Source organism: Propithecus coquereli, unplaced genomic scaffold (assembly GCF_000956105.1).
Source record: "Propithecus coquereli isolate 6110/MARCELLA unplaced genomic scaffold, Pcoq_1.0 Scaffold84, whole genome shotgun sequence".
NCBI classification, from domain to species: Eukaryota; Metazoa; Chordata; class Mammalia; order Primates; family Indriidae; genus Propithecus; species Propithecus coquereli.
In genome coordinates this window covers 5,175,829-5,187,786 of record NW_012154618.1, presented here as the reverse complement: position 1 = coordinate 5,187,786, position 11,958 = coordinate 5,175,829, and the positions used below count along the sequence as shown (strand labels likewise).

At 39.9% G+C, this 11,958-nt stretch overlaps 1 protein-coding gene across 3 annotated transcripts; it reads right to left on the bottom strand.

Moving 5' to 3' along the window:
* Positions 1–174: 174 nt before the first annotated feature.
* On the bottom strand, positions 175–11,407 carry BBIP1 (BBSome interacting protein 1). 3 transcript variants are annotated; one of them, XM_012663902.1, is made up of 3 exons: positions 11,380–11,407; positions 1,248–1,324; positions 175–540 (listed from the first exon to the last, which is right to left on the bottom strand). In XM_012663902.1, exons 2-3 carry the CDS (start codon positions 1,291–1,293, stop codon positions 374–376), a joined length of 213 nt encoding a protein of 70 aa, XP_012519356.1. In that variant the 5' UTR covers positions 1,294–1,324; positions 11,380–11,407; the 3' UTR covers positions 175–373. The 3 variants fall into 3 exon arrangements, with proteins under 3 accessions (XP_012519356.1, XP_012519355.1, XP_012519354.1); XM_012663901.1 differs by having other exon boundaries at positions 11,102–11,395; XM_012663900.1 differs by lacking the exon at positions 11,380–11,407 and adding an exon at positions 10,368–10,461.
* Between the last annotated feature and the right edge of the window lie 551 nt (positions 11,408–11,958).

The following is an 11,958-nucleotide window of genomic DNA, read 5'->3' as shown; positions in this document are numbered from 1 at the left end:
TTCTTTCTATTTTTCAGTAGAGACGGGGTCTCGCTTTTGGCTCAGGCTGGTCTCGAACTCCTGACCTTGAGCGATCTACCTGCCTCGGCCTCCCAGAGTGCTAGGATTACAGGCGTGAGCCACCGCGCCTGGCCAAAAAACATGAGTAAAAAAAAAATCCTATAAAATTTGGTTCAGAGTTTAACTTCTTATGTTCAATTGAAACTGGAGTGTTTAAATTCCCAGTATGTTTCATCATCCTTGGGTATTTTTGTGTTATTTATATGAATACTATCAGTTTTATTAACAAATACTACTTTCAGCGTACACATGGAGATTTTCTAGTTATTGTTACATAGTAGAGAAGGTATGTTGTTTCCTAAGTGCTAAGTTATCAGTGGGTTATTTGTTGTCGTTCCTTTTCTGCCATTTCTTGTTGGTGAATTGTATCCTGTGCTGCTTGCTGCATTTTCTCCAGTTTTTCCAGAGTCAGAGATTTTAAGGGTAAAAGTTTGGGTTTACACAGCACCATTGTGGTTACATCTTCCACAGACAATTGCCCTAAGTTTAAAAAGAAATAAGAATTAATTCAAGGGACATAACAGTAGTTTGGTATTTTGGACGTGCAGCTAGAATGAAGGTGTAGGAGCTTATTCCATTGTCAATGAAAAACTCTTGTACCTAGACTGAGTTTTGCTTTGGGACCAGAAAGATAGTTACCCCAAAAGCAACATTTCTTAATACCAGGGTGTTCTTGAGGAAGACAAATTTCGAGCTTTCTACTCAAGACTCTAAGTTACCATAAGTTGACTTTTTCTGTGAAATGTTTAATTTTAAACAAGATTTGGGAGAATATATACATAGTGCATAACAAAGTATGGTATTAATTTAACCTGAATATTCTAATTACTGAATTATATTGCTTTAGGTTTTATTTTCTCCACTTTCAGACCATATTTAGTTATTATGGTAAATTCCATTATGTTATTTAATTGAAAATTTCATATTGTAATCTGCAATCTTGGGTATAACAGGATTTCTAATTATAAGATGCTTCATTTGATGTCCTTTTACTGGGAAAAAGAAGTGAGGATCCCTCCTTTACAACCTACTGGTGAAAAAAGTATATAGTAAAAGTGGACAGTAAATGAGACATAGAACAAAAATAGCTACAGATGTTTAGCTGTTAGGCCTGCCATGTGACACTGCCTATCACTTTATTGGTCCCTGTGATATTCAATGACCTAAGTATTTGTAATGTACATTACCTTGTTTTGGAAGAACTTCCCGGAACATTGACTTCACTTCCGCCATATCTTAATTACTGGATACAGTTAAGATTTTCCTTCAAAGAGAAATCAATTATTAATATTGTTCAAGAATAAATCCACAAAGGATATTGCCTGAGAAATTTCCATTGTAGTTTAAGAAGTGAAATCAATTCCTATAGAAAGTGAATTACCATGTTTTTGCATAATATTCCCATTTCCTGTGATTCTTTTCATTGAAACAAGGTTGAGATAGTTTATATAAGCATCTAGATCTTGTCAACTTTAATTAGTGGAGGTGTTAATTGGAAGGCTGGGTGTTCTAAATTTTTTCCCCTCCTAGTGAAAAAGTGGTAGGGCTTCAGTTTTTTAGGCAAAGATGATTAGTAAGTATCAGCTAAGGAAAAAGTATTTATGTGCAGCGATTGCGGTTTACTGGTAGCGTCTCTCCTAAATGGTGAATGACGTCAAAAAAACAATAAAAACACCATTTTGAGAGATGGGATGAGGCAGGTAGTTAGGAAAAGGAGGTAGTGGGCAAATGTTTCCTAAAATTCCCCCTTCTCTCAATAGCTAACACTAACAGTTGGCCTCTACTTTTAATCCCTTTGCCATAACAACAAACAGCATCCTAAGGATCAATTACTGGCTACACAGCTGTAATTTGTAAGGAAGCAACACAACTGGCTCTTGAAGAACAGAAAAAAGGTATGCATGCTTTCAGTTTACTATTTTCCTCTTAATACAAAGATACTATATGCTACCTTCATATGAGTATTTTTTTTTTATGAACATCCCAGCATACATGCCATCTTTGGGAGTGACATTTGCTCCAAGTGTTAAATATCCCAGATAAATGCCATGCTGTATGTTCAAGGTGTTCTGGACTAAGCTATAGAATAATCCCTTTTCCAAACACAGATGCCTCTCCAGACAGTCCCACCCATTTAGTGATTCACCATACTGATGCAATCTTACCATGCATCTTTCCCAACATCATCACCACAGAAGAAAGATTTATTATTTATAAAGTGGTAATGCTGGCTTGGTGCCTGCCTTTCCTGCCAACTGCAAATTAATTATAATCAAATGAAGCTGCTTCTGGTCTTTGCTATTCCTGCTCTACTACTTTTTAACATTCCTAATAAAAGCTTCCTACTTTCCATCCACCAAGCCTCTTCCCCTTTCTTGTTCAAATTTTTTATTCTGGAATGTCTAAATTCCTGAGAAACCTCTACCTGCTTTCCAGAATTCTGTCATCAGGCTTTACCCCTATACTGCTGTCAGGGAGAGAAGATGTGAAATAGGGACTGGACCAGGAATAAAGCAACTTACCACTAAATGGAATGTGAGGTAAATAGAATATGCAATTTTGTTAGAATGCACATCCTACCACATTCTTTCCTTCTTAGGTCTGCTAGTGGTACCTAGTGATCATTGCTCGGGTTTTTTCCAGGTCAGGTTGAAGGCTAGTAACATTGCAGATCCCTGATTATCCTTGAATAGAGCTATCAAAAACAACACTCTAGACGTTATAACGAAAATACTCATTATGCCCTTATTTGATGCAAATCTGACATGATATGCCACTGAAAGGGAGGATAGACTCTACGGATGTTGGTAAATGTGAAGGAAATACATAGCAGCTAAGAATTTTTATATGTGTCACCACAGTGCTAAAGTGGTGGGTGAACAAATTCTTAAATCTTACCTGTTTTATATAGTAAGCAAGTCCAGCTACTCAGAATTCAATCATTATCCTTTGTTTTCTCTTAGTCTATACCTCTTTTACATCCAAAATCTGGCCTGAGGAAAACAATGAAACTTGGTGCTCTACCAAACCTCAGTTCTCTGTTTGACTAAGCTGCCATTGTTACTGGGCAAGTGTGTGGAGCCAAGGACTGGTAGAGAGTGGGTTGGGCCTGGCATGGGGAAGATCAGTGTCAGTCACTTGATTGGGTGGAATATCTGCTTTACTAGGGTTGGTTCTTGTTCCTAGGCCCCCTTAGGCATTGGCAGGAGAGAAACAGGAAGGGAAAGGCCAAAGTAAGCAAGGTGGTGGTTGGATGAACAGCACTGGCTGGATTATATTGTCTTGATAATCAACTGTCCTGGGAGTCCAGAGTAGGAAGTACAATCATGTGTCCCTTAATGATGGAACACGTTCTGAGAAATGCATCATTAGGTGATTTCGTTGTGCTGTGAACATCATATAGTGTACTTACGCCAACCTAGATGGTATAGTCTACTACACTCCTAGGCTCTATGGTATAGCCTGTTATTCCTATGCTACAAAGCCTGGTCGCTCTTCACTGCATGAATGGCCTGGAGGCCCCAAGTAGATTTAGTATGGAGATCCACCAAAGGAACAACAAAATTTAAGATGATTTTAGAGAGATGTTAGACAGTAGACTATACTATGTAGAAGCCAATGAAGGGTGAAGTAACATACAATCTTCAATTTCTACCGAAATGGGCAATTTTGAAGCCACTAATAACTTTTGCAAAGGAGGATGAAAATAAAACATGAGTCAAACAGTATATTTCAGGAATGAGGTAGATGAAAAAATAAGTGTAGCATACTGACTTAAGCATTACATTTTTTTTTTTCCTCTTTAGTTTGGGAACTATGTCACAATCAGACCAATGTATGACTCTAATCAACTTGTGGATTTTCTTTTTCTTTTTAATTTTGGATTTACCATTCCAGTTGTCATGTTTGATACCACCCTGAAAGAAATCTCTTAGGAATAAAAGCTGCTTTTTGACTGTGGATTTTGTTTACAGCATTAGGTATATTTTTAAAAACATGACACTGGGAACTTTCAGATCTCAAGCTTAATTAGAAATATACAACACTTTAAAAGCTTATAAGTTTGGCATTTTTAAATTCTCTTCATCATGATATATCACAGTTTATATGACAGCTTATATCACAGCTCATATGAGAAGATATTGATTAGACCAAGATCCCAGGTTAAATAGCTGAATAGGACTACTGGCTTTAGATTACACCTATTTTCATCTAGCCCTCTGGAAAATGTAAGCTGTGGTCACAGAGGAGGCACATAGAGAAGGGGACTAGATTACTAAAATCTAAACTCCATTTCTAGTAACTCAAAGCATATACATATATGTCAGAAACATCAAAATGAAAACATATTGTGGATGCCAAAGTCAAGTCTTGGTTTCAAAACTGTTCAGGACAGGATTCAGATCTGTTTTTAAAGCTGCCCTCTTAGGTCACACTAAGTCTCCCTAGTCTAATATTTGATCTTTGCTAGAAGCCCCAAGGAGCCATTCCATGGGTCAATGTGGTTATCATCCGTAACATGTACCTACTACTCCTAACCTGTCATTAGGTCTTCATTGTGTTTTTTTCCCCTCCATTAATTTATCTAAACTTATCAGCTTATCCTAATTGTACAAAAGCCCAGTCTTAAAGTTTGAAATGGAATACATCAGCATATTCTAGGGTTTGAAGTGTTTTAGACAAGGTATGACAGCAAAATCTCGTGTATGACTTAAATAAAACTGAGGTTTGTACCAGAGATGTTTTCATTTTTTTCTGATCAGTCTATCTGATGTTTACACATTAAATGGGGTACAGGGTTGCACTTTGGTGAGTTGTACTCTATTTCAAGTTTATACTTTAAATGGAGTACAGGGTTGTATTCTGGCCATATTGCTAACTAGCTGTGTGCCCCTGAATACATTTCTTAACTAATCAGAGGTTTGGTTTTCTTATTAAAAAACATGTTTATTATCTATCTGGGTTGTATGTTTCCAGTAAAAAGTGGATGTAAAAGTGCTTAGAAATACAGTATGACATTTATTATTCTGGGTCTAATTTTCATATTGCTATAACAAAGGACTTGTTCTGGATTACCATTAAAGTAGCTTCCAACTTGAAAAATCTTTGAATCCTCATAAACATCACGGTACTTATAAGACAGCATGATCTATTTAAAGGTGTTTTTCTTTAAAAACCTGTTTTACTTATTTACTTTTAAAGCAGCATGTGCTGCCAAATTGTATTCTTAAATATTTTTAAAAATATGATAATAAAGCAAACTGATTTCATAATATAACTCAAAGTTGAGAAAATGTGAACAAATTTTTAAGAGGGCAGCAAAGAGTAAAAATCTTTAAAATTGTAATCAAGGGAACAGAAGCTTGTTGTACCTAAGAATCAATATTGAATTTTTGATAGAGATGACAAGTGACTTGTTGCCTAACCTAAGGGGTAAATGCACCTGACATATGGCAGAAAGTAAACATCTCTAAAGCACTTTGAGATTCTCAACCAAAATGTCAATCATGTTTTCATGTAAGGAACACACAGGTCATAAACTGGTGGCTCTTGGTCCTATGCAGTTAAATGTTTTGTTGGTTTCCTAGCTACTTAAAAAGTATTTGAGCCAATGTTTAAAAATCAAATTTCACATAAAATCCAAAATTTAGCTTCGCTTGACATAACTGGCAACATGAAGCCTGCATTCCCACAGGGCAAAATTTGGCTAGGACTGGGAGTAACGCCTCATTTAGGTAAGCATGTGCTCTGAATTCTCCAGCCTTTAGTACTGCCTATTGTTTCCCCTTACCTTACTTGACCAACTCCCACAGGCACTTGACTTTGCAACAAGAGCAAATGCATATTATATGCCAAACGGTCTAATTTTATCATTAATGGGTGTTGAGAAGCAAATAGACAATCTCTGGGAGATGAAGGAGGAACCAGAAGCAATCACAGTAAAGAACAGTAAAGGGTACTTTATGTAAAGGATATTCTTCTTTTGTGAATATTTATTAAGTGAGCTCCTTTAAAGTAACTTCAATCTACCAAGTGCAGGTTGTGAGTGGGGGTGGTGGGAATGATAGGAATAATGGCAAAAATTTTTATCTTTTGTCTTATCCAAGATTTGTGGTTGACTGATAGATGAATTTTCAAAGCACAGTAGATTTCTAAATGTAAACTAATATAAGAAGAAGGTGAAAGGGGGAGCCCAGAAAGAGTTTTTCAGCAGACACAAAGTAGTAATGCTCACTCTAACTCAAGCAATTGCCCACATGCTAGCTGAGTGCTTAATTTGGATTGATAATGTTCATTTGGAGATGCCAAGTAACATCATATGTCATAGTTGGAGAGTATAGTAGATTCTATTCTGCTTTGCTATCTGGCATCTGCTGGTAGAAAAATGTTGCAACATGTTCAATTTGGCTAATTAATTCAGACTCGTGTGAATAAAATGTGCGTTGTCTAGCTTTTGAAATGTGCCGAGGCCTAAGACTAGGAATGTTCTTGGATGATGCCATTGGTTATGGTATCCTCCAGTAGCAGACACTACTATTAAGTTAGTAATGATACATCCTACTTATGCAAAATGCCTTTTCCTAATTACCTTTCCTATTTCAAAATTCAGTACTAGACAGTGGTCCTAAAAATGTTAGCTATTAAGCTATGTTAGTTACTTTTTAAAAAAGTATTTGCTCAGCACCTGATACACTTAGCTATTTCAATATTATGAAAGGAAAGAAAAATAAAAAATTGTTTGATACTTTACACAGTATTTCTCAAAGCCAGATCCTCAAATCATCTGCATCAAAATCCCCTGGACTATTTAAAATCCAGATTTTTTTGGAGCCCTGCAGAAATCAGAATCACTGAATCAGAATATCTGACTTTTAAGTTCCCACATTAAACTTGGAGAACTACTGTCTTAGATTCATTCTTTCACTCACTAAATATTTAATTTTTTTTTTTTTTCTGAGACTAGGTCTCACTGTGTTGCCTGGGCTAGGGTGCAGTGGCATCATAATAGGTCACTGCAACCTCAAACTCCTGGACTCAAGCGATCCTCCTGCCTCAGCCACTGGAATAGCTGAGACTGCAGGTGTGCACCACCATGCTGGCTATCACTCACTAAATATTTAATGCCAACTGTGTGCCCAAATAGGACTGCTTTAGAAGTTATTAATAACTATCATATACTGACCACATTCCATGTGCAATGCACCAAGCAAAAGCACTTTAGGCCAGGTGTCATAACTCATGCCTGTAATCCTAGCACTTTGGGAGGCTGAGGCCAGGGGTTTGAGACCAGTCTGAGCAAGACTGAGACCCTGTCTCTACAAAAAATAGAAAAATTAGCCAGGCGTGGTGGTTCACATCTATAGTCCCAGCTACCTGGGAGGCCAGGCGTTTGAGGTTGCTGTGAACTATGAGGAGGCCACTGCACTCTAGCCCGGGTGACAGAGTGAAACCCTGTCTTAAAAACAGAAAAAAAAACCAACAAAAGCGCTTTACATATATTTGAATTAATTCTGTTCAACAATCCTTAGAGGTTTAAAGGCTCCATTTAATAGATAATAAAGAGAATGAGTAGACTGTCCAAGGTCATCCAGCAGTGAATGGTCCTGCTCTTGAAATCCAGGTCTGATTCTAAAACCTGTGATCTTAACTGGCATATTATTTTGCCTTACTTGAATCAGGAGTCAACTCAAAATTGTTTCATAATCCCACATTAGCAAATTTTTACACAAAGGAAGTAACTGATGGAGTACATTACTTAACTTTCAATATGATGGTTAAGAACATTCTATATCAATCTAAGAGATTCTGCCCTCCCAGAGCATTTTCTTCTCCCTTAAGTGCATTTTCTTCCTTTCACTTATCTTTGGTGATCAAATATTAAGTCTAGGCCAGATAGTATAGGAGGTGGACTCTGGCTACCCTGCCTGAGCCTTGAGCCAAAGCTTAAGTTTGCTTACAATACTGAGCAAAAGCTCTGAAAATGATTAACACCCAGCTTCAATAGAAGGCAGTTCTGCTTTCTTTAACAGGACTTGGCAACCATCGGAGCAGGAGTCCGCAGGACCCAGTCAAAGCCAGCACAAACTGGTTACTGCCAAAGATGAAGCACAAAGTTGATAGTTCATAGACCTTTTGCCTCATTTTAATGCTAAAAATCATGCGCAAGGGTGGAAATTTAACATGCTAATGAGACGTGATATATGAAGAAGCATGATCATGGGATGGGCAGCTGCCAACAAAACTCCAACTCTATATGCTATGATTTCAATACCAGTGTCAAACGTTCTCTTTAAAAAGTTCCCCGGCCCTTTGTTCAAAGAACCAGTCTGGTTGCTCCTTAACCAGCACTGTCTCACTTTTGTTGGAACAAAAGCCTACATCCCCTGTCCTCCCACCCCACAAAGCCTTGCCTGTATGAGTTCCTTTTTCAGTTTTGTGCCAATTTCTATTGATTTGGGGACCAAGAACCATGAGGTCAGTAATGTAGGCTAGGAGGAGTACATGAGTTTGGCAGTCTTGAGAGTTTTCCTCTTGTGATTATAAATTCCATACACACTTCTTTATCCAGGTTCCTAATGTACTAAGTGTTAAGTATCATCTTGATTTTGCAATTTTTAATAGGCTCTGCTTAATGCTACCAAAAAGTTATCACAAAAACACCAGGACCAATTAGGACTTGTAAGAGAATTTCAGGGAGAAAAATAACATTGCCTAAATTGGAATTCGGCCAGATGGCCAACAGTTGCCTAGGTATATGCTTTGATAACATCAAGATTCATCTGTATGTGAACTGCAGGGCCCACACATCTTTCAACAACAGTCTGCAAGGTGCCAGGAGTTGAAACTCATGAAACTATGCTGACATCAGTACACTTTGCTGCAGATTACATTGCATCAGCTCTAAGAATAGGCAAAGTAGCCGCAACACTTTATTAAAGGTAGGCAGTCTCTGCTGCCAGCCCAGGGCACTAACACATACTCTATACACACAAGAGGATTAAATGCTAAACTCTTCTTTGTAGGACACCATAGAGAGGTGAGAATGCTGAAAATGGGATGGATTTAACTAGCAACTCAAGGCAAAGGTACATGTAGTTGTATTTGAGAAGACTTAGTCATGAATGGGAAAGTATGAATACTGTGAAGTATCACCGCAAAAAATGTTAAAGTTAATCTAATCAAGCCTCTAGACTAACTTCTGGTTTACAATAAACAACAAAAAAGGGGGCCTCATTTTCCAAAAAGACTCCTAGCTCGAACTCTTCAAATGCCAATGTCAGAGAGGGAAAAAAAAGATGGGCGAACTGTTCTAGATTAAGGCTGAACAATTACAATACCCAAATTCAATACATAAACCTTGACTGGATCCTGATTTTGGGGAGAAGAGGGGTGGAGGAGAGGTATAAAAGATATTCTTGAGTCAGGAAAATTTGCACATGGACTGGATTTCAGATATTTCAGAATTATTAATTTCCTTGGCTGTAATAATATTATGTTTTGCAGGAGAATTTCAAAATTCTTAGGAAATTCATATTAGAAATCTAAGGGGTGTCTGACTCACAGTAGGTGTCTGCAACTTTTTTCCAGATGGTTCAGTGACAATGAAAAAGTACATGAGAGATGAAATAAATATGGCAAAATGTTCAAAATGTTAACAACTGTTGGATATAGGTGAAGGGTATATGAATGTTCATTATATTCTTCCAGGTTTTTAATGTATGAACAATTTTATAGTAAAACATTTGGGGAAAAAAATCATGTTAGAAAGGCCTCAGAGGGGCAACCTAAGAAAAGGTTGAGTAGCAGGAACTATGCTGAATTTCTGATAAACTGAAGGTCCATAACATTTGGCTGGCAGTGTCTTGGGCATCCAAGAGACAGCCCATATATTCAATCTTTCAGTAAGTATTTACCAAAATAATACCAGGTGCAGAGTGAAATAATAGCAAATGAATCTGATACAAAGCATTCTATTTAGGTGTAAATATGATAGTACAGCTAAAAACACAAGCAGCTGTCATATAAACTAGTGATTGTCATAAAAGAGTACTAAAAGTGCTAAACTCATAGGAAATTACTTCCTGCTGGGGAGAATCTGGAACCACAGCTCCAATGATAACAGAATCAGATATAGAATCACAAAATGTTGGTGCTACAACAGACTTCAGTGATTAATCCCCAAAGAAACAAGACCAGTTCATTTTGGCTGGAGCATGAGTACTAAGGAAGTAGACAGAACTCAAGTAAAGAAGGTAGGCTTGCACCCTTATTGTTGACTGGCTGGGTATAAACAATATTCAATTTACCTAAAAGTTCTGGTTTTTTTTCCTGCAGCTTTAGGCATCCAACCCGGTATTATCAAGGTGACTGAGAGTTCTTGACTGAAGCCTACAGAAGGAACTATGAGATAATGTGTGATAACCTTGTAAAGAGCCATATAAAAGTAATATGGTATTTTTACAAATATTCACAAGTTGTTTACTAAACCGTACACACGCAGGATTAGGACAATATACCCCCAACCAGAACTGCAGTCAAAGCTTACAAAGACTCAAGAAAGGAGATAAAAGGAAAGGGGAGAAAAATCAGAATAGGAAAACAAGCGGCGGGGAAATAAGACTTAGAGGTCTTGCCGCGGTGGTAAAGGATCATCTTTTTCTTTTGTAGCTGAAGATGGGAAATTATTTCTTCAAGCTCCCTAATTCTCCATCCTCCAAAGGTGAGGGAGTGAAAGTACTTAATAGAACTTGCAGAGGCACGGGCAGGAGCTCCATTTTGTTGGAACTGTGGGCTCCGCCCGGAGGTCCGCGCCCATTCCCCGCTGGGGCCCTCCCGGTTGGCTCTGGCGGGGCTAGGGTGGCCAGTCGAGCGGCCTCGCCCCACCGGGAACCTCAGAGGGGCGGGCCGCCGCCTGGCCAGCCCGGAAAGAAAACCTTCTTCCAGCGGAAGCGGCCCTGAGCTCAGCTCGCCTCAGCCCTCCGTCCCCCAGGGACCATCCGGCCCGGGCCTGCCCCACGGCTGGGGGCCGAGGGACACTCACCTCACTTTGCAACTCCGGTCAAGAATGGGCACCCCCTGGGGCGCGGGTGGCGGAGGCTATTCCCACCCTTCAGCCGTGACCGCATTCGGAAGTGCCAAATGCAACTTCCGGGCAGGAGAGGGATTTTCGGAGCCCTAAACTGTTCTCCTAGGTAAGTGACCAGACGTCTCAGCAAAATAAGGGTTAGGAAGCCGGAACAGTAATCTGGAGTATGAATTAACTTACTAATTGGCCATGGGCTGTCTGGTCACCTATGGTACCTCTTTGGGCCTACTTACAGAAGCATCCTTCTGAGATGTTGCCCGGGGTAACGGTGAGATTTGGGCGAAGGAAAAACCTACGTCACTCGGGAAACAGGAAGCCAGGAAACTCCTTGCCATTTTCAGTTATGGCTGCCTTAGCTTCAACAGTAACTTCCGATTGGGAGTTGTCACTCTACCCTGCTGGAAGCTTACTCTGTGGCCCGGCTAGCCAGCGGCGCCCAGTGGGCGGGAGACGGCGTAGAGGAGCGGAGGAAAGGAAAAGGGCGGAGAGAGGGAAGCTGGCGCCAGTGTCTCGCTCTGATTGGCCAACTTCGCTTGCTCTGTCTCCGCCTATTTTTCCTTCCCTGGCGAGTGACGGGCCCACGCCGGAGGGGTGGGGCGGGGCGTCGGAGCGAGAGTGTGTGGAGGGGCGGGCAGGGCGGGGCGGGGGCGGCCGGCGCGCACACGCGCACAGCTGCACAGACACTGACACAACATGCCGAAGGCATGCAAGACCGCTCGCGGGGGCGCACACCGACGCGGCCGCCCCGACACGTGCTGGCCCGCGTTCCAACGCAGACACACGCTGACACGCGGCGGGGCTCGGACCCCGCC

Coding starts and splice junctions, on each gene's coding strand:
- BBIP1 (XM_012663902.1), bottom strand. CDS start 1,293: ATGGCGGAAGTGAAGTCAATGTTCCGGGAAGTTCTTCCAAAACAAG. Junction 541..1,247: donor GGAAGTTCTTCCAAAACAAG/GTAATGTACATT, acceptor TTTTAAACTTAG/GGCAATTGTCTGTGGAAGAT.